The sequence below is a fragment of the Chiloscyllium plagiosum genome, unplaced genomic scaffold (genome assembly GCF_037043375.1).
Source record: "Chiloscyllium plagiosum isolate Xiang-an unplaced genomic scaffold, Cpla_swu_hap1 HiC_scaffold_4, whole genome shotgun sequence".
NCBI classification, from domain to species: Eukaryota; Metazoa; Chordata; class Chondrichthyes; order Orectolobiformes; family Hemiscylliidae; genus Chiloscyllium; species Chiloscyllium plagiosum.
The window spans coordinates 40,111,764-40,137,255 of record NW_028270142.1 but is presented as its reverse complement, the minus strand read 5'-3'; the positions used below and the strand labels follow the sequence as shown (position 1 = coordinate 40,137,255).

Here is a 25,492-nt window from a genome sequence, read left to right as displayed (position 1 = left end):
CCTACAGTGTGGAAACAGCCCCTTCGGCCCAACAAGTCCACAGTGACCTTCCGAAGAGTAACCCACCCAGATCCATTTCCCTCTGACTAATGCACCTAACACTATGGGCAATTTAGCATGGCCAATTCACCTGCCCTGCACATCTTTGGGAAGAAACCCAAGCAAACCCAAGTCTGAAGAAACTTATTTCTCCAGAAGAAACTGTCTTTATATCTAACCTCAATCAGATCTTCTACAAATTGCGTTCCGAATCGCATTCTGAATCAATGGATTTATCTCCAAAGCAAAGGTAATCAATTCCTGATTTTTACAAAACAGAAGCAAGCCAATGCTTGATTTAAAAATTCATGACTCCAGAAAATTGACAATTATTAAATCTCCATATTTGCTTAGACCAACATCCATATACCACTAATTTAAAATCCAAACTGTAAAATAAATGATGTAAATAGATATAAAAATCACACCATGCACAAATATGGGGTAGAAATGGAAAGAATAGATTCATTTTTATCAAATATGTTGTTTTTGCAAGGTGTTTGCCTTTGTGTAATTTTAAACATTGGATGTACACATGATAGGAGCAAACTTTGAATGGTTTAAATGCCATTATTAAATGGCAATATTTCCAAAGTACTTTAAAGTGAATGTCTGATGAACTCGCGTTTTGTTAACCCGACCACAAAGGTCACCTTTTCTTCTACACTTTCTATTTTCAAGTAGTTTTAGTATCTGAAAAAAAATTGACAATCTCTTTCCAATCTGAAAATTTCCTTTATCAAACAGTTAGACTCTGAGTGACTCTTCAGATTTTAATGTCTCACAGTGTCATTGTGTTGATGTAATATCATAGAATCTCTACGGTGTGGAAACAGGCCATTCAGCCCAACAAATCCACACTGACCCTCCAAAGAGTATCCCACCCAGACTCATCCCCTTTAACGCTGCATTTCCCATGGCTAACACACCTAACCTTCAGATCCCTGAACACAATGGGCAATTTAGCATGGCGTATTCACCTAACCTGCGCATCTTTGGACCATGGGGAAAACCAGAGCACCCAGCAGAAATCCACAAAGACATGGGGATAACCTGCAAACTTCACACAGACAGTTGCCCAAGTTGAATCTTGGTCTCTGGTGCTGTGAGGCAGCAATGCTTATTACTGAGCCATTGTGGCACCTGTACCACATCACATGATTTAGCACATTTAATAAAATGCTATGAATGAGACTGCCTATGGCTTATTTATTATTCTGGCATGGGATGTGGACATTTTTGGGAAGACCAGTGAAATAACTCCACAAAGGCCAGTATCCAATCACCAAGTTATCCTTCATTTACAAATGCTTAGTACACCACACTGACCCAGCTAACACAGAGCCAGCCCCGGTGGGCAGAACCTCTGACAGTTGTTTATACCTGTCAGTCAGGATTCCCTAATTGGACCAAGTTAGCAACTCCAATCAGGGAAATATTCTATGAGATCCACCTGGCAGATATCATTCCAATCACTACATCCCTTCCCCTTTAGGTCCAGGGATATAGCCCTTTTTTGTCCCCGTGGCTTCTCCTGGGGCATTTTCATACTAGATCTAGTTCCACCAACTCTGCCTAAGGTACTGATGGCATATACCAGACCATAGCCCTCTTCTTGCACCTTGAGCATCCCGACCAAAATGGCATCAAGGCTGCAACATTTGCCGTGTCCATCTCATCCTCAAATTTTCCTTTGGTGCTAGGTGCAGGCCTCACAGCACCAGGGACCTGGGTTCGATTCCCGCCGCAGGCGACTGTGTGGAGTTTGCATGTTCTCCCTGTGTCTGTGTGGGTTTCCTCCCACAGTCCAAAGATGTGCAGGTCAGGTGAATTGGCCATGCTAAATTGCCCTTAGTGTTAGGTGCATTAGTCAGGGGTAAATGTAGGGGAATGGGTCTGGGTGAGTTACTGTTCAGCGAGTCGGTATGGACTTGTTGGGCCAAAGGGCCTGTTTCCGTACTGTAGGTAATCTAATCTAACCTACACCCAAATCAATGGGACAAGTTTTATTTTATACGTAAAAGCTACGTATAAAACCCAGACATCTCAGCAATTCTGCCTCGAACAACACTTTTAAAAAAAATCAAGGACAACACAATCTTGATAAAGGAGCAGTATCGTCACACACTACAATACCTGTGGTGTAGATACATTCACAGCACTGTTAGGGAATTCTAGGATTTTGACTTTGAAGGAATGGCACTGTAGTTTCAAGTCAGAATAGTGTCTGGTTTGGAGGGGAACTTCCATGTATTTTGTATCCTTGCATCTGCTGCTCTTGACTGTCTTGGTGGTCGAGGTCACAGGTTTGGAAAGATCCTTAGTAAGTTACTGCAGTGCTTCTTGAAGATAGTATAGTCTGGTCCTACCCTGTGTCAGGTTTGATCCAGTGAATAATTTTATTTGATCTGTGAACACCGGAGAGAGATTTAATTGCAAAAGTACAAACTGAAACCATGTTTGGAGTATGTTCATCTTTAACCACAAAGTTAATCAAGATACGCATTGTTTCTTGTTGTGAAAATATTTTTATTGAGTAGCAAATGGTTCCCTTAAAAGGGCAGGTATCAATGCACCTTGCTTTCAGAATTCAGAAATATTCTGCAAATACTATTTCAATTTCAACTATACTTACAAATGCTCCTCAACCCACAAATTCAAATCATGCTTACTGTCATGTTCAGAATTTTAAGATATCTACCTAAATGAAGCAGAGTGGAAATGAAAATAATTTTTTGAACAACAAATTGTGATATGTGTTAGAACTTGGTGTATATTATTGGATAATGAGAATGAAAAATTGAACAGATTGGACATCAATGAGTTGAAGAAGGATGTATCGTGAGTTTCTTGGAAAAATCAAGAGCCAAGGAGAATAGTGATTATTTGCTGTTTGCTGATAACGCAAATAATTTTGGGAAAAGTGAGATGTATATAAGTTGCCACAATTCGGCATCATGTTAATTTCAGAAATTATAAAAAGAAATGATTAAGACAAAGTTCAGGTGGCACAGTGGGTCAGTGGTTAGCACTGCTGCCACAAAGTGCCAGGAACCTGTGTTCAATTCCACCCTCAGGTCACTGCCTATGTGGAGTGTCCACATTCTCTCCGTGTCTGAGTGGGTTTCCGCCGGGTGCTCCGGTTTCTCACAAAGTCCAAAGATATACAAGTTAGGTGGATTGGCCATGCAAAATTACCTATAGTGTTCAGTGGGTAGGTTAAGTTAGCCATGGAAAATGCAGGGTTACAGGTGTAGGGTAGAGGGATGGGTCTGGTTGGAATGCTGTTCGGAGGGTTGGTGTGGACTCATTGGGCTGAATGGCCTGTTTCCACACTATATTGATTCTATGGAAATTTCACTGGTAAAATTAAATGGGTTCTTAGATAGCATCACTAAAATCTCAATGTCAACTAGTGTTTGAAAAATTAGGTATCATAAATATTTTAATTCACCAATATACCAATAGTGATTCAAGAGTTATAAAGAAAGCCTGGTACGGTGGGAACTTTTTCGTGGGAGTGAAGGAGATTGAGAAGTGACCTTATGGAAGTTTATAAAATCGTGATAGGGTTATTGGTAGGTTTCGTTTCCCTAGGATGGGGTATTTCAAGACTAGAGGGCATTGTTGTGGTTCTGTTCGCCGAGCTGGGAATTTGTGTTGCAGACGTTTCGTCCCCTGTCTAGGTGACATCTTCAGTGCTTGGGAGCCTCCTGTGAAGCGCTTCTGTGATGTTTCCTCCAGCATTTATAGTGGTTTGTCTCTGCCGCTTCCGGTCGTCAGTTCCAGCTGTCCGTTGCAGTGGTTGGTATATTGGGTCCAGGTCAGTGTGCTTATTGATTGAATCTGTGGATGAGTGCCATGCCTTTAGGAATTCCCTGGCTGTTCCCTGTTTGGCTTGTCCTATAATAGTAGTGTTGTCCCAGTTGAACTCATGTTGCTTGTCATCTGCATGTGTGGCTACTAAGGATAGCTGGTCGTGTCGTTTCATGACTAGTTGGTGTTCATGGATGCGGATCGTTAGTTGTCTTCCTGTTTGTCCTATGTAGTGTTTTGTGCAGTCCTTGCATGGGATTTTGTATCCTACATTGGTTTTGCTCATGCAGGGTATCGGGTCCTTCATTCTGGTGAGTTGTTGTCTGAGAGTGGCTGTTGGTTTGTGTGCTGTTATGAGTCCTAGTGGTCGCAGTAGTCTGGCTGTCAGTGCAGAAATGCTCTTGATATATGGTAGTGTGGCTAGTCCTTTGGGTTGTGGCATGTCCTCGTTCCGTTGTCTTTCCCTTAGGCATCTGTTGATGAAATTGCGTGGGTATCTGTTTTTGGCGAATACATTGTATAGGTGTTCTTCTTCCTCTTTTTGCAGTTCTGGTGTACTGCAGTGTGTTGTGGCCCTTTTGAACAGTGTCTTGATGCAACTGCTTTTGTGTGTATTGGGGTGGTTGCTTTCGTAGTTCAGGACTTGGTCTGTGTGTGTGGCTTTCCTGTATACCTTTGTGGTGAATTCTCCGTTCAGTGTTCTCTGTACCATCACGTCTAGGAATGGGAGTTGGTTGTCCTTTTCTTCCTCTCTAGTGAATCGGATTCCTGTGAGTGTGGCGTTGATGATCCAGTGTGTGTTCTCTGTTACTGTGTTTTTAAGTACTGCTCCTTCATCAGGTGGTTGTGGGGAATAAGATTGTAAGACACAGAATTTATAGCAAAGGTTTACAGTGTAATGTAGCTGAAATTACAGATTGAAAAAAACCTGGATTGTTTGTTAAGTCTCTCATCTTTTAGAATGATCATGTTGGTTTCAAAGTTAAAAATCACACAACACCAGGTTATAGTCCAACAGGTTTAATTGGAAGCACTAGCTGTCGGAGTGCTGCTCCTTCATCAGCTGGTTAGAGGGAAGCTAACACCTTCAATACATTATCTGGGCCCACATGACACCTATTGTTAAAGTTCACTTGAGAAAGTAACTTTTAAAAAAAGTTTTGTGATTTACATACGAAAGAACTGAAACCAACATGGTCATTCTAAAAGATGAGAGACTTAACAAACAATCCAGATCTTTTTCAATATATAATTCACTTACATCACACTGTAAACTTTTGCTATACATTCTGTATCTTACAATCTTATTCCCCACAACCGCCTAATGAAGGAGCAGCGCTCCGAAAGCTAGTGCTTCCAAATAAACCTGTTGGACTATGACCTGGTGTTGTGATTTTAAACTTCGTACACCCCAGTTCAACACCATAGTAAGCAAGGATTACTGCAGGTGCTGGAATCTGAAGTGAAAACAAGAAATCCTGGAGATCCCAGCGGGTCAGGCAGCATCCATGAGGAGAAAACAAGCGTTTCGAGATTCGTTGACTCTTCATTACTTTGAGATCTTAAGTGGGGCTCTCCAATAGTGAGAGTGACGTCACGGGGACCCCCACTGTGGCGGTCTGAATGATAATATTGGGTCGAGCCGGATCAGCTGACCGTGCATTGTGACGTGTTGCGCGCGATCGCCTCTTCACGGGAGCGTGCACGCACGAATACTCGTCACCGTGGAGATTGGGCAGGGCCTACAACTTGAGGCCGGGGATCGAGGCCTAGCAGCTGTTTGAAAAGCAGTCAGAGCGAGAAGGCTCTGCCGGGGATGTGAGGGCAGTGATGTTGCGGTCCCGGGAGTGAAGCAGCAAGTGCTGAGCCGAGGGTTGGGTTTGCCAGGGCTGGTGGACTGGACCGGGATCTGTCTGCAACAAGCATCACACGGAATATGAGCGATGGAGCCGAGCTCCGCCGACAACCCGGTCACTCTGGTCATCAAAACTCCAAACCAGAAATATGATGATCAGACCGTCAGCTGTTTCCTCAACTGGACAGTGGAGAAGCTCAAGAGCCACTTGTCTCGGGTTTACCCAAGTCGGCCGGTAAGTGAAGCCCGATAGCTAGAAGAGAAAGGAGTTGGGAAAATCCGGAGTCAAAACACTCTTGCCCCGACTCTCCGTCACCCCGTTACCAATCTTCTCATCGTCCCACGCGCGGGTCCTCCTCTGCCCAGTCCTCTTTAGTGCTGTCCTTTTCCCCCTGTCCCAAGGTGCAACCTCTAACCTGCCTCCATGTGCTCCCCCATCGAGATGAGGAGGAATATTTTTCTGTCATTGAGTCAAAAATCTTTGGAACTCACCTCCCGAGAGTGTGGTGGAGGCTGGGTCATTGAATATGCTTAGGGCACAGTATTGATTACCTTTGACTCGAAAAAGTCAAGAATTGATTGGGTTGGGTGAGTATGTGGAATTAAGGCGACAATCAGATCAAGCTTGAGGGTCTGAATTGCCAATGCTTCCTTTGTAATTTGTATGTTCGTACCATGTTCTTCCATAAAGTTGCATTTTATGAACACTCAACTTCGTTCTTGAACTCTGGTGAGCCTCCCAGTATTATGTATGAAACACTATTGTAGTTACTTGTAAAATTTTTTTCTGACACACTGAAACCAGCACTGGTATATTTAGCAAAAATGCTCACAAATACAAGTCAACTGGACAAGGTGTAGTTGATGATCTTGATGTTTTCAGTCAAGTTTTGATATATTTAAGTCTTTGACCTGTGTAATAGTTATTTTGACCTTTGTTTTCTTTGCTTGGATCTGAGTCATGTTGTATGACCTTGAATGACTTTTAGGTTAGGTCACTAAAAACTTGTCACAGAAGATTGACTGTGTATAAGAAACTAGGTCTTCAATAGCGAGTAGAATGTCCCCAGACACCTGATTCAAAACTCTAGCAAGTTTTCCAAATAGTTGAATTTGACATACCTTGTTCAGTTTTGACACTCTTTTTTGTTCTAGAATTTGATGAGTAATCTTTGATTTGTATAGGTATGCTTCAAATTTCATAATTGGAAGGGTTCACAATTCTCACGTTAGTGGTTCTACTCTGCAGTGCTGTCAAAACCTTTGTGCAGAAAATATATTTATCATTGGAGTCAGTTCCTAAGGGTTAGTTAAAATCATTTTTAGATTTATATGCAGTCTTAATTTTTGCGTAGCTGTGAATATTATCAACTCTTTGAAAGCAAACTTTTACTTGTTGGCTGTGTTTTCAACACAGCCCGATCTGTGAACATGTCCAGTACCATGTAATTACCAAATTGCACAATTTTCAACAAATTGTTAGCACATAACCATTGAAAGAGAATTAATTTCTTCACTGCTTGTGGTATAGGAGGATCTCAATATTTGAATAAGAGGGGGTGAAGATTGTTGTGACTTGACAGTTGTTGGCATGGCTAATCATGTGGGCATTTAATGGTGGTTAGCACTACTGCCTCACAGAACCAAGGACCCAGGTTCGATTCCAGCCCAGGGTGACTGCAAATTCCACACACTCATTCTCCCATATTTGCATGGGTTTCCTTTGGATGCTCTGGCTTCCTCCCACACTCCAAAGGTGTCCAGATTACGGGGGCGTTGGCCATGCTAAATTGCCCAGAGTGTCCAGGATGTGCAGGCTGGGTGATTAGCCATGGGAAATGCAGGGTTACAGGAATATGGTAGGGGGTTGGATCTGGATGGGATGCTGCTTGATGGGTCAGCGTGGACTCAATGGACTGAATGGCTTGCTTCTGCACTGTAGGGATTCTGATTCTATGATGATCTGATATTTCATCTGTTACAATTACCTCCAATAAAACATTGGGAAGCAATGAAGTTTTTGTTTTCTACAAAGTCCATACTCTCATCATTGATTATGTCCTCCTTTCCAACTACTGTCTTACACTGAACCAAATTGTTCACAACCTCATTATTTAATATGACCTGAGCATCCAACCCGAAATACTCTTCTTCACAAATGCCACCTATTTCATTGTATAATATAATCCAGCTTCTACCCCCTTATGAACCCACCTGTCCCTAAAATCCTTACTTAGCGGACCTGATGGGGATTGACTCTTAGATACTCCAGCACCTCATTTGAAATTTTCATCTATTAGCTCCACATTTGCATTAGAAAGATCTTGAGTCCAGTGCCGATTCCTAGGATTGGGAAATAGGAATATTGAATGATAAAATGGTTCCACTTTTATTACAGTTATGTATTATGGCTTGATACCACGGAAGCATTTTGTGTTATGAAAGGATAAGCAGGGTTACTAAGTTTCCAGTACCCGAAGATTCAAAACTGAGGAGCTGTCATTATAAAATGTAATAGCTAGAGTACAAGGGAGATTTGTGAAGTTCAAAATCACAAATGGTTGAGGTTCTTACAGCTTGATTGAATAGCTGGCTGAAAAAATACCAAAACATTTCCTCAACCTTGCCACTGCTGTCCTTGAGATGCTCCTTCAAAATCATCTTGCTGGCTAAGATTTTTGTTTAAAAAGTTCCAAAATTAAATTTTTCAGTGTAGCACCTGTGAAATGTCTTGTGGTGCTGGTCCAGTCCTTCCAGATGAAGATTACTGCAACTCATTTGGGAAATTGCACTGATTTTTGAGCCTAAACTACTCCTCTACAAAAGTTAATGATTTAATCCAAGTTTGCAAATGTCCCCAGTTGACCTGTCCAGATTTCAGGTAATAGAAAACACTGAGGTTGCTCTATTTATCAAGAACTACCGTTTGTATGAATAAACGAGGTCTAGCCACAAGTCAAGCAAAGTAGGAACCATATACACACTCTGAACCCCTTTTTGAACACCTACACAGACATAGGAATATAGTCACATTTTTAAAAATGTTGACATGCAAGGGGAAAATAGGGAAACAAAGTTCAATAACATCAGTCCCTTGGATTCAGTGTCATGTACCTTTTTTGTTTTCCAAGACTATCTGTTCACCAATTTCCTAACCCAGATTTTTTTTCACTTTGCAGGAGGAACGAGACAATTGGTAGATTAACCCCATCTGAGCTCCCCCCCAACGCCCAACATACAGTATCCTTGCTCTCTTCCTTCCCACCTGTAGACTGTCACTTTTCCCCCATGCTCCCACGCTGCTGCGTACCGTTCTCCTCCTCCACCTGGAGCGTCCTCACCCACAACCTCTAGCACCAGGTTGCTATGTAAAGAAATTGTTGATCTAGTTTAGTTGATTAACCTATTTTTCAGCTGTAATATCAGTAAGAAATTTTATATAAACTACCTTTTTGGAAAAAAAATTAACGTGAATCAGTGCTTTGTTGCTGAAAATTGAATTGCTATTGGGTGTGTCAATGTTATAGCGAATTGTAAGTTTGATCAGAAGACATGACAATTTAAAGATTTTAGATTTTATTGTCATGAAGTGACTATAATTTTATTCCGAAGTAGGTTGTACTATGAGATGATAGAGTATGGAATCCAAATTGCTTTGCAGTCTTTTGTGAATGAATGCTTAAAAGATCAAACTTCACGTTCCTTTTCTTTGGTCTGGCCAATTTAACATGGTAATAACATTGTCAGAGTCCACAGACTTGAGGATACTCCTGATTCTAAATGTTCTGCTAATTTGTAAAGTCAAATTCTGTTGAACTTTATTTATGTTCTGCCATCATTTGGGCAAAAGTGATATTTCATTACAGCCCAGTCTGAGTCCCATTCCTTACTGTGGAGCTGGTATTTGTAGTGCTGATTTTCATCTTTTACTCTGATGACTAAACAACGTAGTAACTGTCAGTCTATCTTGGTAGTTAAATCTGAGAGAGTAAGGTCCTGGGAAGGGAACATGGTATGTGGAAACCCCAGGGCTATCCCATCCTGCTGTAGGTAATTCCGCAACCAATACCCCAGCAAGAAAGAAGGTCCTGACATCAGTGTAAAAACCTGTTTACTGCTTTGTTTCAAAATGGTCAGATTTCAGCTGGTTAAACTCCTTACAAGTCTACATTTCAGATTTTGGGCAAATAAACTATATCCCCATGGAAGATCCTATAGGTGGAATATGATTTTGTAACTTTTTGATTTGGTGATAGATATTCTGAGTATCCGAGTAATTGGCTGTCCGATCAAAGGACTTTGAAATTAGTGTGTTGTATGCTGCTTTATGCAGCAGTACATTAAATAATTGATGATTGTACAAAGTTACTTTACCATGAATACTACTGCACAGCTTTCCGTTTACTACAACACAATTATATACCTGATTTTGCTGAGGAACATTGGTAGTCTCTCTGCTGATTGAAGAATGATCTCTGCCTCATTTAAGTACTTTTTTGTAATTAATGACTACAGTGTATCAGCAGGAGTGACTATAGCGGATTCTCATTGCTTCAGAATTGTGAATATGAGAGAATACGGTGAGTCTCTTGACCATACAATACTTGATTTCTTTTGTGCTTACCAACTTGATTATTTACATCAAAGGAATGTTGTCAATACTTCATATTTTTGTTGTAGAAATTAGGTAAGTTAGTGTATTTGCACAGTTGGCTTAATTTCTCTTGGTTTTTTTCTTCTTTCCCCACTCCACAGATGAGAACAGTTAATATTTTCTAAAGTATCACATCAAAACTGAAAATACGGTTAAGACTCAATTAAGGCCATGGGAAGAGAATCTGTTCACTGGTGAATATTTTATCAAGAGACAGGAAAAGGATGAAAGGGAAGTTTGGAAGGCATGAGAGATTAAACTAAAGGCAAAATGGTTCAAGGAAAAGGGGATGAAAAATGGAACATAACAAACAAAAATGTGTGGAGGAGTTGGAAATAAGAACAGCTGTTGTTGTGAAGAATTAAGCATTAGCGTTATATAGGAGTTGGTGAATGCAATGTTGTGTGTGTGTGTGTACAGAATGGTATTCCTTGAGTTAATATTTATGTTGAATTTCATTGGCATAGTAAGAGATCAGAGAGAAGGTCACAGTTGGAATTGTGGTAGAGACATCAAAATGGCATGCAGTTGAAAGCTCATGGTCATGCTGATTGAATGGAAAGCAATCACCCCATCTGCATCCATCTCCTGAATTTGGAAAAAACCCTCTTGTAAGCAGCAAATGTAGTCAAGGTAAAGTCACCATAGTCCTACTGAGTTATAAGGATGCTGTCTTGTTAAAGAGATGACTGGTCATTTCACCTGAGAGCCTTACACAAAGGGAGACGTTGAGAAGGAAAGTCCTTCATGATAACCTCAGCTGGTGCAGGAATTGAACACATGCTGTTGGCACCACTCTGCATTGCAAATTAGTTGTCCAACCACCTGCAGCATACTAAATTGCCAGAAGTATAACTAAAGCAGTGTCTTACTTGGAAACTGTGTTGGGACCTTGGATGCCGAGAAAGGAAAAAAGTAAAAGGTTTATATCTCCTGTACTTAATTGATGTTGCTGTGCAAAATGCATTAGATGTTGCAATGGCCAATGAACAGACTAATGCATCACAGTAAGCAGTTAATCTTGGATATTTAAAATGGGAGATTAAAAGTGTTTGATGCTGGTAATGGTAGAGGATGATTGTTTGAATGGAGAAACTGGTTTGTGAGGACAAGAGCAACACATTCATAGTTCAGTCTAGGAGGGAGGGGAATGGGTGTAATGATGCGATGGCTTCAAACGGTTATTTTGTTCTGATTTTTTTTTTATGAGCGGGTTTAAGACAGAGGTGCAAAGCTGCTTGGTTGGAAAGCCAGTGAAGTAAACAGCTTGTGAGACCTTGAGGGTTTTTGTTTTACGTTACAACAACAGAAGCAGCCTGAATGTGTGGTCAAGCTCCCAACCACACAATTTGGGTTTTTAGTTTTCATATTCAGCAATTGTTGCTGGGGTCTGAGCAGGTTGGAAGACAGTGAATCTCTCTCAGTTCTCCACTTGCTGTCTGAGTTTTCTCTGATGTTTTTCCTTCTGGGCTGCTGGAATTGCATGTGAGACAGTTCTGTTTTATGAATTTGCCTGTTCGTAAGGATGTGTTTATGGGATGTTACTATATTGGAATAGTTAATGTTTAGTAGTAAAATCTATTATTCTGTTAAGTTCTCCATAGAGTTAAGTTATTCCAAGTTCCTCTTTCCTTTTGTATTTACACTAAAGTGTTTAAATAAATTGTGTTCTGCTTAATTGTTTTATTGAGATATGTCTCTTCATTAAGCTTAAGAAAATAAGCCATAAGTAATAAGTAAGCCAGGAGTTTTGCAGAGGAATAAGACGGTGCTATTTTCTGGGTCTGTAGTTTGGAAGAAGCAGTGAGATAGTGAGGAAAGAGATCAATCTGAGACTGGTGCAGTTGAGAAACGAGCAAGTCAAACAGGGCAGGCAGGGACAAGGTAGGACTGATAAATTAAACTACACTTATTTCAATGTAAGAGGCTGAACAGGGAAGGCAGATTAACTCAGGGCATGGTTAGGAACATGGGACTGGGATATCGTAACATTTATAGAAACTTGCTTAGGAATGGACAGGACTGGCAGTTTAATGTTTCAGGATACAAATGCTACAGGAAGGACAGAAAGGGAGGCCAGAGAGGAGGGGGAATGGCGTTTCTGATAAGGGATAGCATTACAGCTGTACTGAGGGAGGATATTCCCGGAGATACATCTAGGGAAGTTATTTGGGTTGAACTGAGCAATAAGAAAGGGGTGATCACCTTATTGGGATTATATTTTAGACCCCCTAATAGTCAGAGGGAAATTGAGAAACAAATTTGTAAGGAGATCTCAGTTATCTGTAAGAATAATGGGGTGGTTATGGTAGGGGATTTTAACTTTCCAAACATCGACTGGGACTGCCATAGTGTTGAGGGTTTAGATGGAGTGGAATTTAAGTGTGGACGAGAAATTTTTCTGTTTCAGTATGTGGATGTACCTACTGGAGAAGGTGCAAAATTTGACCTATTCTTGGGAAGTAAGTCAGGGCAGGTGACTGAGGTGTCAGTTGGGGAGCACTTTGGGGCCAGCGACCATAATTCTATTAGTTTTAAAATAGTGACGGAAAAGGATAGACCAGATCTAAAAGTTGATGTTCTAGATTGGAGGAAGGCTAACTTTGACTGTGTTAAGCAAGAACTTTCAAAAGCTGATTTGGGAGCAGATGTTATCAGTTAAAGGGACGGCTGGAAAGTGAGAAGCCATCAGAAATGAGGTAACAAGTCCAGAGACAGTATATTCCTATTGGTGGGAAAGGAAAAACTGGTAGGTGTAGGGAATGCTGGATGACTCGGGAAATTGAGAGTTTGGTTAAGAAAAAGAAGGAAGCATATGTAAGGTATAGACAGATCAGACTGAGTGAATCCTGAGAAGAGTATAAAGGAAGTAGGAGTATACTTAAGAGGGAAGTCAGGAGGGCAAAAGGGGGACATGAGATAGCTTTGGCAAATAGAGTTAAGGAGAATACAATGGGTTTTTACAAATACATTAAGGACAAAAGGGTACCTGGGGAGAGAATAAGGCCCCTCGAAGATCAGCAAGATGGCCTTTGTGTGGAGCCACAGGAGATGGGGGAGATACTAAACGAGTATTTTGCATCAGTATTTACTGTGGAAAAGGACATGGAAGATATAGAATGTGGGGAAATAGATGGTGACATCTTGAAAAATGTCCATATTACAGAGGAGGAAGTGCTGGATGTCTTGAAACGCATAAAAGTAGATAAATCCCCAGGACCTGATCAGGTATACCTTAGAACTCTGGAAGCTAGGGAAGTGATTGCTGGGCCCCTTACTAAGATATTTGTATCATCGATAGTCACAGGTGAGGTGTCGGAAGACTGGAAATTGGATAACATGGTGCCACTATTTTGGAAAGCTGGTAAGGACAAGCCAGGGAACTATAGACCAGTGAGCCTTACGTTGGTGCTGGGCAAGTTGTTGGAGGGAATCCTGAGGGACAGGATGTACATGTATTTGGAAAGGCAAGGACTGATTAGGGATCATCAACCTGGCTTTATGCGTGGGAAATCATATCTAACAAACTTGATTGAGTTTTTTGAAGAAGCAACAAAGAGGATTGATGAGGGCAGAGTGGTGGACGTGACCTATATGGACTTCAGTAAGAAGTTTGACAAGGTTCCCCATGGGAGATTGGTTGGAAAGGTTAGATCTCATGGAATAAATGGCAGAACTGGCTCAAAGGTAGAAGACAGAGGGTGGTGGTGGAGGGTTGTTTTTCAGACTGGAGGCCTGTGACCAGTGGAGTGCCACAAGGATCGGTGCTGGGTCCTCTACTTTTCGTCCGTTACGCTCATGTCCAAATCGTTTATATATGAGGTATGGTTAGTAAGTTTGCAGATCACACCAAAATTGCAGGTGTGGTGGATATCAAGATAGGATCTTGATCAAATGGGCCGAGGAATGGCAGATGGGATTTAATTCCGATAAATGCCAGGTGCTGCATTTTGGGAAAGCAAATCTTAGCAGGACATATACACTTAATAATAAGGTCCTAGGGAGTGTTGCTGAACAAAGAGACCTTAGGGTGCAGGTTCCGAGCTCCTTGAAAGCGGATTCACAGGTAGATAGGATAGCGAGGAAGGCATTTGGTATGTTTTCCTTTATTGGTCAGAGTATTGACTACAGGAATTGGGAGGTCATGTTGTGTCTGTCCAGGTCATTGGTTAGGCCACTGTTGGAGTATTGCGTGCAATTTTGGTTTCTTTCCTATTGGAAAGTTGTTGTGAAACTTGGAAGGATTCAGAAAAGATTTACAAGGATGTTGCAGGGTTGGAGGATTTGAGCTGTAAGGAGAGGTTTAATCGGCTGGGGCTGTTTTCCCTGGAGCATCGGAGACTGAGGGATGACCTGACTGAGGTTTATAAAATCATGAGGGGCATGAATAGGATTAATAGACAAAGTCTTTTCCCTGGGGTGGGGGAGTCCGAACTAGAGAGCATAGGTTTAGGGTGAGAGGGGAAAGATATAAAAAAAAGGACCGAAGGGGCAACTTTTTCACGCAGAGCGTGGTGAGTGTATGGGATGAGCTCCCAGTGGAGGCTAGTACAATTGCAACATTTAAAAGGCATCCGGATGGGTATATGAATAGGAAGGGTTTGGAAGAATATGGGCCAGGTGCTGGCAGGTGAGACTAGATTGGGTTGGGATAACTGGTCGGCATGGACGGGTTGGACCAAAGGGTCTGTTTCCATGCTGTATGTCTCTATGACTATAATGTCAAATAGTTTGACTAAATTGCATCTGGAATACAGCACCTCATATTTACTTTTATTAAATAAGAAAATGTTAGGGTCCACGCTACTTTCTGATATATTTTGATGGCATCTGGTCTGACCCATAAACAGTGGTGACAGCAGCTCTGTGAAAAATGGAACAAATATGTTAATGGGCCATGTCGGCCATGTTGGAGCAATGAAGGAAGATAAATGGAAGCACTGGCTTGCACAATGGCATGATCACAATATTGGAAACTGGACAATTGGAATAGAATTCTCCCAGGAAATGATTAGAGACAATGTCATAGGGGCTATAGAAGTTTGATGGCTTGTATCTTCCACTTGGCACCCTTTCTTGCCCTGGTTTCTAGCACTTTGTTCTGTGATTTCTTAGTGATAAGACAAATGGCCTTTTGAACCATTAAATCTTTAACTGTTTTAGAAGTGGTTTGTCAACAGAACTAATTTACATAAATTTCATGAGGTGTAGTATAAAAATTGAACTGATAGAAGATAGAGATTACTGCTCCCAGTAATAATTCCCACAAAATTTCATGTTGCCTCCAATCTTCAGCTCTTCCAGTAGTTGGCAGCAAAATTGCTGTAAATTTCTGAAGTAATTGTAAGGGATACTTGACTTTGAAATTACAATAAGTCTTCAGGGTTGTTTTATTATTTATTTTTATTATCATTCACTTTCAGGACTGCATTTTAGATTTTAAAATTCTCTACTTCTAACTGAACTTAATATCATTATATTGTCACTGAGTTTTATGTTAATGAGCCTTTTGTTTTTGCCCATATAAATATTGCTATGTAGCATCCATTGGTCATCAATAAGCATGCTACTAATAGACTACTTGCAGTCTTTTCACCTTTCCTTAGGGATGTGGCATCAGCTGAAAATTTCATTTTGAAGAGCCATTAATACGGTAAAGCATCCCAAGGCGCTTTGCAGGACCAATATTGAACAAAATGTGACTAAATTAGGTTTTAGCTCGGGTAACCTGAAGAAGGGCTTATGCCCAAAATGTCAATTCTCCTGCTCCTTGGATGCTGCTGCCTGACCTGCTGCGCTTTTCCAGCAACACATTTTTCAGCTCTGATCTCCAGCATCTGCAGTCCTCACTTTCTCCTAGATGACAAATGTTTAGTCTAGCAGCAAGATATTGAAGAGTATCTTAAAGGAAGGGAGAGGTATTCAGAGATTTGGAGCAAAAACTTCAGAATTTAAAGCATTTCCTGATGAAACAGCATAAGCTGTTGAAAACTGAATGCTTTCCTATGCAGACCAGCTTGTTTTAAATTGTAATTCCTAGGTTGAAAATAAGTTATTTGGGTATGTAGTAGATGTTTTATATAGAATTATAGAATCATAAAATTTTACAGTATACAAGGAGGCCATTCAGCCTGCATTGTCTGTACCAGCTCCCAAAAGAGTCACTCAGCTTCTCCTATTCTCCTACCCTATCTCCGTAGCCCTCAAAATTCTTCACTTTCAAACATACATCCATCTCTCTTTTGAAACTTCCTATGGAGTCCACCTCTGCTATTCTTCCAGGAAGCGCATGCCAAATCCTAAAAAACTCATTGTGTAAAGAGGTTTCTCCTCATCTCGTGCCTAACTCTCTAGCTGGCAGTCGTGAAATTGTGACAAGTGATTGGCATTCCAAATAGTGGGAAACAGAATATCTTCCTTTACTCTGTCAAAATTGTACATAGATTTGAGCACCTCAGTAAGCCATCTTCCCTGCTCCAAAGACAGGAAGCCCAATTTCACTAATCTTCCCTTGTATCTAAAATTCCCTGTTCCTGATATCATTCTATTAGACATCCTTCCTTAAGTGAAGTGCCCAGAATTAAACACAATACTTGGTAGTGTGGTCTGTGTATGGAACACTCAAAACATTCTGGAACAGGCACTCCAGACCACAACTTTGCAATTTGTTTTTGTAGGTGTACAGTGAAAATTACCCAGAGTAAGCTACTAGGTTTTAAAACAGAAATTTATTCACAAAATTACACAATAAAACACAAAGAACAGAATAAAAAATGCCTACAGAGCTCAGTCTATCCAAACCCGACTTAATTATGCTGTTCTGAATATACCTAACAGTCCTAATAAGCAAACCCCCCCCCAAAACATAGTTAAAAGATGGAACAGATGCTTACAGGTTGAAGTTAGAAGGGCAGAAAGGGAGAGAGTGATTTCCACACAGCTCACTGTCTAACTCCTAACTAATTTTGGACTGAACTGCTCAGCCAGATAGCTGACCACTCCCTTTCCATTGTACAGGTCACTTCTAAAACATGACCACTTTGGCCTGAAGTCTCATCTGTTTACATATAAACAAAAAGCCTCTCAAAATCCTTTTCATCTCTGTACCAAACTAGTCTAATCGAAACCCTGCCCATTTATAAATCCTCTGAAAAAAATCAAAGACACAGTATTCTTGCGTAAAGGAGCAGCTTTTAGGAAAAAGGGACTCGCTTTGTGACATCTGACCAATAATATCAGAGGCATAGCATTGCATTCTTGCTTTTACACTCTGAAAGTTTATTGACTTAAGATCTATAAATATCTATATATATCAATCAATCCTTTGGAACAACTGTTTCAACTTGCCTGGCTACCCTCAGAATTATGCACTTGAACCCATCGGTATCTCTATTCCTGTACTCTCCTCAAGGTTGTACCAGTGAGCCTAAATGTTTCTTCGAGGAGAAAGTGAGGACTACAGATGCTGGAGATCAGAGCTGAAAGTGTGTTGCTGGAAAAGCGCAGCAGGTCAGGCTGCATCCAAGGAACAGGAGAATCGACGTTTCGGGCATAAGCCCTTCTTCAGGAATGAGGAAAGTGTGTCCAGCAGGCTAGTGAGAGAGGGTGCATTATCATTCATTCATCTACATTGAAATTTATCTGCTAGCTGTCTACGCATTTGGCTAACATGTCAGTGTCTCTCTGAAGTCACTCAGCATCATTCTCACAATTCACCATTGTCCCTAACTTAATATCATCTGCAAATTTAGAGATTGTGCCCTCAATACCCATTTATATAAATCTGAAAAGGCAAGAGACTTAACACTAATCCCTGAGGAACTTTCAACTTGCCTCCAGTCTGAGGATTGCCATTCATACCTATCCTCTGTTTTCTTTTTCTCTTTTAGCTAACTTCTAATCTGTGCTGTCAAGGATCCATAAATCCCAACTTTTTCTAACCAATCTGCCATGTAGCACAGTATCAAATGCTTTCTGAATGTCCAAATATTCAACATTCATAGCGTTACCCTCATCCACTACCTTTGTCACCTCATCAAAGAACTCAATTAAATTTGAGACATGACTCCCTGGCCTTGACAAAGCCATATTGACTATCTAGTATTAATTTATTTTCCTCCAAACATATATTTATCTTATCCTGTATTAGTATCTCCATCAGTTTTCCCAGTATTGATGTCAAAGTGGTAAGTCTGTAGTTTCATGGATTATCCTTTGCCACTTTCTTAAACAACGGAGTCACATTTGCAATTCTGCAGTCCCCAGAACTAATCCTGTGTTCAAAGAGGCCTGGAAAATTTCTGTCAACGGCTCTGCGATTTGCTCCCATACACGTCTTAGCAATTTAGGATGTATCCCATCTGAATTGGCAACTTCTCTACCAAGAGTGCTGCCAGTCTTTTTAGCATATCTTCTTTATCTATCTCTGTACCTCTAAGTTGCTCAACACCTGTGGTTTTAACTGGACCATTTTGGGAAGATTTGTACTTCAAATTTGATACAGTCAGAAATAAGGTATTATTTTAATACCTTTGCAATACTCTTTGATTCAGTTAGCAGTTTAGCCTGCTTGTTCCATATGACCCGCACTCTTATCTTTATAGGAATCATTAAAGATTAGTCAGAGTCATAGAGATGTACAGCATGGAAACAGACCCTTCGGTCCAACCTGTCCATGCCGACCAGATATCCCAATCCAATCTGGTCCCATCTGCCAGCACCCGGCCCATATCCCTCCAAACCCTTCCTACTCATATACCCATCCAAATGCCTCTTAAATGTTGCAATTGTACCAGCTTACACCACATCCTCTGGCAGCTCATTCCATACATGTACCACCCTCTGTGTGAAAAGGTTGCCCCTTGGGTCTCTTTTATATCTTTCCCCTCTCACCCTAACCCTATGCCCTCTAGTTCTGGACTCCCCGACCCCAGGGAAAGACTTTGTCTATTTATCCTATCCATGCCCCTCATAATTTTGTAAACCTCTGTAAGGTCACCCCTCAGCCTCCGACGCTCCAGGGAAAACTGCCCCAGCCTGTTCAGCATCTCCATATAGCTCAAATCCTCCAACCCTGGCAACATCCTTGTAAATCTTTCCTGAACCCTTTCAAGTTTCATAACATCTTTCCGATAGGAAGGAGACCAGAAGTGCACGCAATATTCCAACAGTAGCCTCACCAATGTCCTGTACAGCCGCAACATGACCTTCCAACTCCTGGAGTCAATACTCTGACCAATAAAGGAAAGCATACCAAATGCTGCCTTCACTATCCTATCTACCTGCGACTCCACTTTCAAGGAGCTATGAACCTGCACTCCAAGGTCCCTTTGTTCAGCAACACTCCCTAGGACCTTCCCATTAAGTGTATAAGTCCTGCTAAGATTTGCTTTCCCAAAATGCAGCACCTCGCATTTATCTGAATTAAACTCCATCTGCCACTTCTCAGCCCATTGGCCCATCTGGTCCAGATCCTGTTGTAATCTGAGATAACCCTCTTCGCTGTCCATTACACCTCCAATTTTGGTGTCATCTGCAAACTTACTAACTGTACCTCTTATGCTCGCATCCAAATTATTTATGTAAATGATAAAAAGTAGAGCATCCAGCACCGATCCTTGTGGCACTCCACTGGTCACAGGCCTCCAGTCTGAAAAATAACCCTCCACCACCACCACCCTCTGTCTTCTACCTTTTGAGCCAGTTCTGTTTCCAAGTGGCTAGTTCTCCCCGTATTCCATGATCTGAATAACAACCATTTTACTATTTTAAATGCAGTTTGCTGTCTTTTCCTCATGCTTCCTCTTAGCTTCCTTATTTCAGCCTTTGCCTTTCTCCTGCATTTGAGATGCTCTTCCAGAGTTCTATTGTTATTATTCCAGTATGATGTCATCGATATCCCCAGTCATCCAGGGTACTCTAGGATTTTGATACCTTTATATTTATTTCTCATGGGCATGGATGTAGCTTGCAGCCTGTTCATCTGTCTTTTGGAAATCTCCTATTTTCCCATCCACTATTTTATCTACGAAAATAGGTTTTTAAATCAACTTCTAGTTCAATTAGATCCACAAAATTGGCCCTTTTCTGGTCTAGGATCATAATCCTAACTTTTTTTAAAATCTGCTTGCAAATTAATAATGAATGCTCTTATATTATGATCACTTATTCCCAAATATTCACTCTAATGTTCTCCTATTTGTCAGCAAACCAGTAAATGTCGGTCCTTGAATTCCATTGCCCATACAATAGGGTACAATACGCAGTGAGGAGACAGTGAGTTCTGCAGATACTGGAAATCAAAGTTGAGAGTGTGTTGCTGGAAAAGCGCAGCGGGTCAGGCAGCGTCCGTGGAGCAGGAAAATCAATGTTTCGGGCCGGAGCCTTAAATTACAGTTTATTTCTAGCAAAAACTAATGAATTAGTACACCTGCACACTGTCAGCTTCTGTTTGTGCAATGGGACAACTTCATAGAAGACATTTATGAGGCACAGGTGATGTATATTCCAGTAAAATGAAAGGACCAATAAAGGCAGCTCTCTAGACGGCAAAAAAAATAGAAATTAAGATGAATATTTTAAAAGTAGAATAGGTATGCTTTGGACAGATGTCAGATAGAAAGTAAACTTGAGAACCAGGTTGAAAATAGAAGTTTCAGAGGAGAGGCACGAATGCAAATAAGAGGAGAAAGAGGAGCATGAAAAGAGGCTTGCAACCAAAATAAAATGGAGTCTTCTACAGGAACATTAGTTGTAAAAGGATACTGATTTGAGAAGAAAAAGTGGATTTACACATGGAGGCAGTGCATGTGATACAAGTATTACTGGAATACATCAGTCTTTACCAATGAAGAAAACGCTGTCAAATTCGTTGTTCAAGAGAAGTTAGTTCAGACATTCAGGATTTAGTTGGTTAAGTGCAGGCATTGGTGAGGTTTACAGTACTTCGTGGTTAAGGCACCATGACTGAATGAGATGCATCCAGGAAGAAGGGCTTATGCCAGAAATGTCAATTCTCCTTCTTCTTTGATGCTGCCTGACCTGCTGCGCTTTTCCAGCAGCATATGTTTAAGCTCTGATCCCCAGCATCTGCAGTCCTCACTTTCTCCTAGTCCTGAGGAAAGTGACAAGTAGAGATTACGGAGACACTGGCCATAACTTTTCAGTCTCTCTTAGATTCTGGGGTGGAGGACGAGAGAATTGCAAATAATAATAAAGCCTTGGATACTGTATGCTTTATTAACCATGTTGTCAACTTGTTTTGCCACTTTTGTCAACCTATTCATATATATGTTCTTTCTTGAACAAAAATGTAAAGCAAGATAAGCCCAAGAACAGCAGGACAGTCAATTGAACCTCAGTGATGGAGCAACCTCTATAATTTCAATACAAATTAACAGTCACACTGGCAAATGTAGGTTATTTAAATCAAGTCAGCATGGATTTCTTGAGGGAAAGTCCCCTTTAATTACCTCTTCCAAAAAAAAGAAAAGCTAACAGAGGATTTATGAGGATTATGCAGTTGATGTTGTTTATGTAGATTTACAAAAGGTGTTTGATGTAGTGCCTTTCAACAAACTTCTGCACAAAATTCTAGCTCATAAAATATAAAAAATTGTAGCAGCAACATGGATCTTGAATTAGCTTGTTGATCGTAACCAGAACTTTGTGATTAATGGACATTTTTCACACTGGAGAAAGGTGCGTAGCAGAGTTCCCCAGGGTCGATGTTAGCACCCTTGCTTTTTCTGATCTATATTAATGATTGAGAATTTGGTGCACGGAGCACAGTTTTGAAGTTTTGTGGATGGTACAAAGCTTGGCAACATTGTAAATGTGAGGAGGATAGTGCAGAGCTTTTGAAATAGACAATGGTCATAACAGGTAGCAAAATATGTTCAATGTCGAGAAGTGAGGAGATGCATTATACTTGGAAGAACATGGAGAAATAAAATCGAAGGAACAATTCTAAAGGGGGTGTAGGGGTAGAGGAACCTCTCTATTTACTTAATTTATTGAAAGTGACAGGCAGGTCAGAGAGCTTGGTTAACAAAGGGTATAGTTTGCTAGGCTTTATTAATAGGGGCACATAGCAAGAACTAAGAGGTTATGTTGAATTTCAACATAGTTTCAACCTCAGCTGAAATATTGAATCTATTCCTGTGTGTCACACTTCAAAAGAATATGAAGATATTGGAGAAAGAGTTGCCCCTTTGGGTCCCCTTTAAACCTTTTCCCTCTCACGCTAAACCTATGCCCTCTAGTTCTGGACTCCTCCACCCCAGGGAAAATGATATGTCTATTTACCCTATCCATGCCCCTCATGATCTTATAAACCTCTGAGGTCACTCCTCAGCCTCCAACACTCCAGGGAAAATAACCCCAGCTTATTTGGCCTCTCCATGTAGCTCAAACCCTCCAAACCTGGCAATATCCTTGCAAATCTTTTCTGAACCCTTTCAAGTTTCGATTTCTCAACTTTAGTCAGCAAACTCTGCCATTTGATTGGAGAAAACAAATACATTTTGGAGTTGTGTTCTGTACTTGCTGGTAAACTGCGATCACACTTGTTGTTCTAAATTTCTGAGTATCTACTTTTGTTCAGGATCTGTCCAAGGAAATGAAAATCTACACTTAACAGTCTGCACATCCTGATGTGCACTTTAGTGCCATAAAATGTCCCAAATAGCTTCACAGGCATTTTTAAAAAATTGCCATCAACCCATGCGAGGTATGATCAAGCGCTTCATGAAGTGGAAGGTCGTAAAGAGGGTCTCAAAGGAAACTACTGAGAAAGAGATGCAGATGGGTATTGGTAGGATATTCCAGTGGTTATGGCTGAGACAACTGAAGGTATGATCACCACTCATGAATTGGTTAAAATCAGGGAAGTTATGGAGGCCAAAATTAGAACCAATCACTGATAATTTTAGGTTTTTCAGCTGAAGTAGATTATAGAGATGAGGACAGACAAGGCTATAGAGAAATTTGGGGGGGAAAATGTTATGAGAAATTAAAAATTATTGTTTGACTAGGAGCCAATGTAGGTCAGTGAACACTGGAGATGGTTGAACATGTCATCTGTAATTTTATGATATTGCTATGGTTTCGATGGGACATAGTGGAAATTTGCAAGTAAGGGCACATTTTGACTTGAAAAGTTTGCCTGACTTAATCTTTGTTCCTTGCTCTAATTACTATCGTACCTCTGACATCACCTAAAGTTGGTTTTGACTCGGTGTGCACTGCCTCAGGATATTGTGTTCAAAGTGAGTACATTCTCTTTGAGTAGGTTTCTTGGTCAATTGGCTTTGGGATCAATATATTTACGGATTGTAAATGGTTTTCAGGAAGCTTTCAGGATATTGTTAGTAAAAGTGAATTTGCAGAACATTGAATTAATATTAGAAAGTGCCTGGTTGCCATAATATTTAAAGGTAGATAAAATATTTCATTTCCTTTGGACTTCCTGAAGCACTTCATGAACTAAGAATAATTTGTGAAGCCTGGTTACGGTTTTTTGTGAAAATTCAGTGGCTGATTTGTGCACAACAGTTCTTGCAGGCTGCAATGTGATCAGTAAGTGGAATTTTAGCCATCATGGTTGAGGTATAGCTTAGAACCCGACACTGAGCTCCCTGCACATATTCAGATAGTACCATGGAATCTTTCATGGTGACCTTGTTGCCACATTTCCCCCTCAGTGGAAGCAAAATGCTCAGAGACACGGTATCGTTTTACCTCCTTCGTCTTTATTCCGGGCCTGGAGGGAGAGAGAATGATCGCTCGTGTGCACAGAGACATGAGTTCACAGTCTTCTCTTGAACAACAGTTTCTCAATGAACTATATAGTCATTTTACAAGGAGGAGCATCCAGAGAAGGCAAAATACATATTAATTGGTTGACCATTACAATCGATGAGTATCAATAGCAGAGACCAAGCCCTTTACTGTTACACTTCCACTTCATGAATGATCTTAACCTTGTTAACTGGATTCATACAATGCATACTTTTCCCCTTGTTAGTTGACCTTGCATACTAAATGCTTCCATTGTTAAATGGCTGTACATGATGACTGCTTTTCCACCTTGTTAACCCATTACACTTGCCTTCAGCACCCCATTGTTAACTGTAAGTTCTTATCTGATCTGAGTCATGCTCAGCCAAACCTCTTGTTTCACAAAACTGAGAACCTAACTCTTTCCCTGCCTGCGTACACCCTATATACATTCTCAACCTGATCAGACAAACCTGGTTTCATGTGCCATCTGAAATGTGGACCCTCAGTATCTTTGTAGTATTGAAATGTTACCCTACTTTTATTTAAGGGGTGTGGACTTTTGGTCGCATTTATTTCTCAGCCCTATTTGCCCTTAAAAAGGTTATGGTAAGCTACCACCTTGAACTGTTGCAATCTATTTGGTGGAGGTACACTCAGTGCTGTTCAGAATGGAGTTCCAAGATTTAGTGGTGATATTTCCAAGTATCTGATGTCCTTTTCCTTCTAGATTCTAACAGCTGTGAATTTGGAACATGGTGAGGGTCCTTTGAGTTTCTGCAGTGCATCTCATAGCTGGTGCATACTGCTGCGACTAAGTATCGCTGAAGGAAGGATGAATGTATGTAAGTGTAGTTCATAATTTTTTAGTGAACATCTCCACTGCTAACCTTATGGTGGAAAGCATTGGTGAAGCAGCAAAAGATGGTTGGGCTTAGGGCATTACTCTGAGGGGTGACCCTGGGCTAGCAACGTGGCACAGTGGTTAGTAATGCTGCCTCACAGTCCCAGGGACCCAGGTTCAATTCCACCCTCTAGCAACTGTCTGTGTGGAACTTTCTTGTTCTCTCCGTGTTTCCGTGGGTTTCCTCGCTACCACAGCCATTTAATAAACCAACCCAACCGTCCCGTGGTTGAACACTTTAATTCCCCCTCCCACTCCGCCAAGGACATGCAGGTCCTTGGCCTCCTCTATGGCCAGACCATGGCAACACGACGCCTGGAGGAAGAGCGACTCATCTTCTGCCTAAGAACCCTCCAACCACAAGGGATGAATGCAGATTTCTCCAGCTTCCTCATTTCCCCTCCCCCCACCTTTTCTCAGTCCCAACCCTCAGACTCAGCACCGC

At 41.0% G+C, this 25,492-nt stretch overlaps 1 protein-coding gene across 1 annotated transcript in view; it reads left to right on the top strand.

The window, feature by feature from the left end:
* The first annotated feature begins 5,537 nt into the window (after nt 1-5,537).
* Nucleotides 5,538-25,492, top strand: part of herpud2 (HERPUD family member 2) — a 76,150-nt gene continuing 56,195 nt past the window's right edge. The window contains exon 1 of the mRNA XM_043688755.2: nt 5,538-5,945. Coding sequence (XP_043544690.2) covers nt 5,799-5,945 — 147 coding nt within the window. The 5' untranslated portion in view covers nt 5,538-5,798. The remainder of the gene's footprint in view (nt 5,946-25,492) is intronic.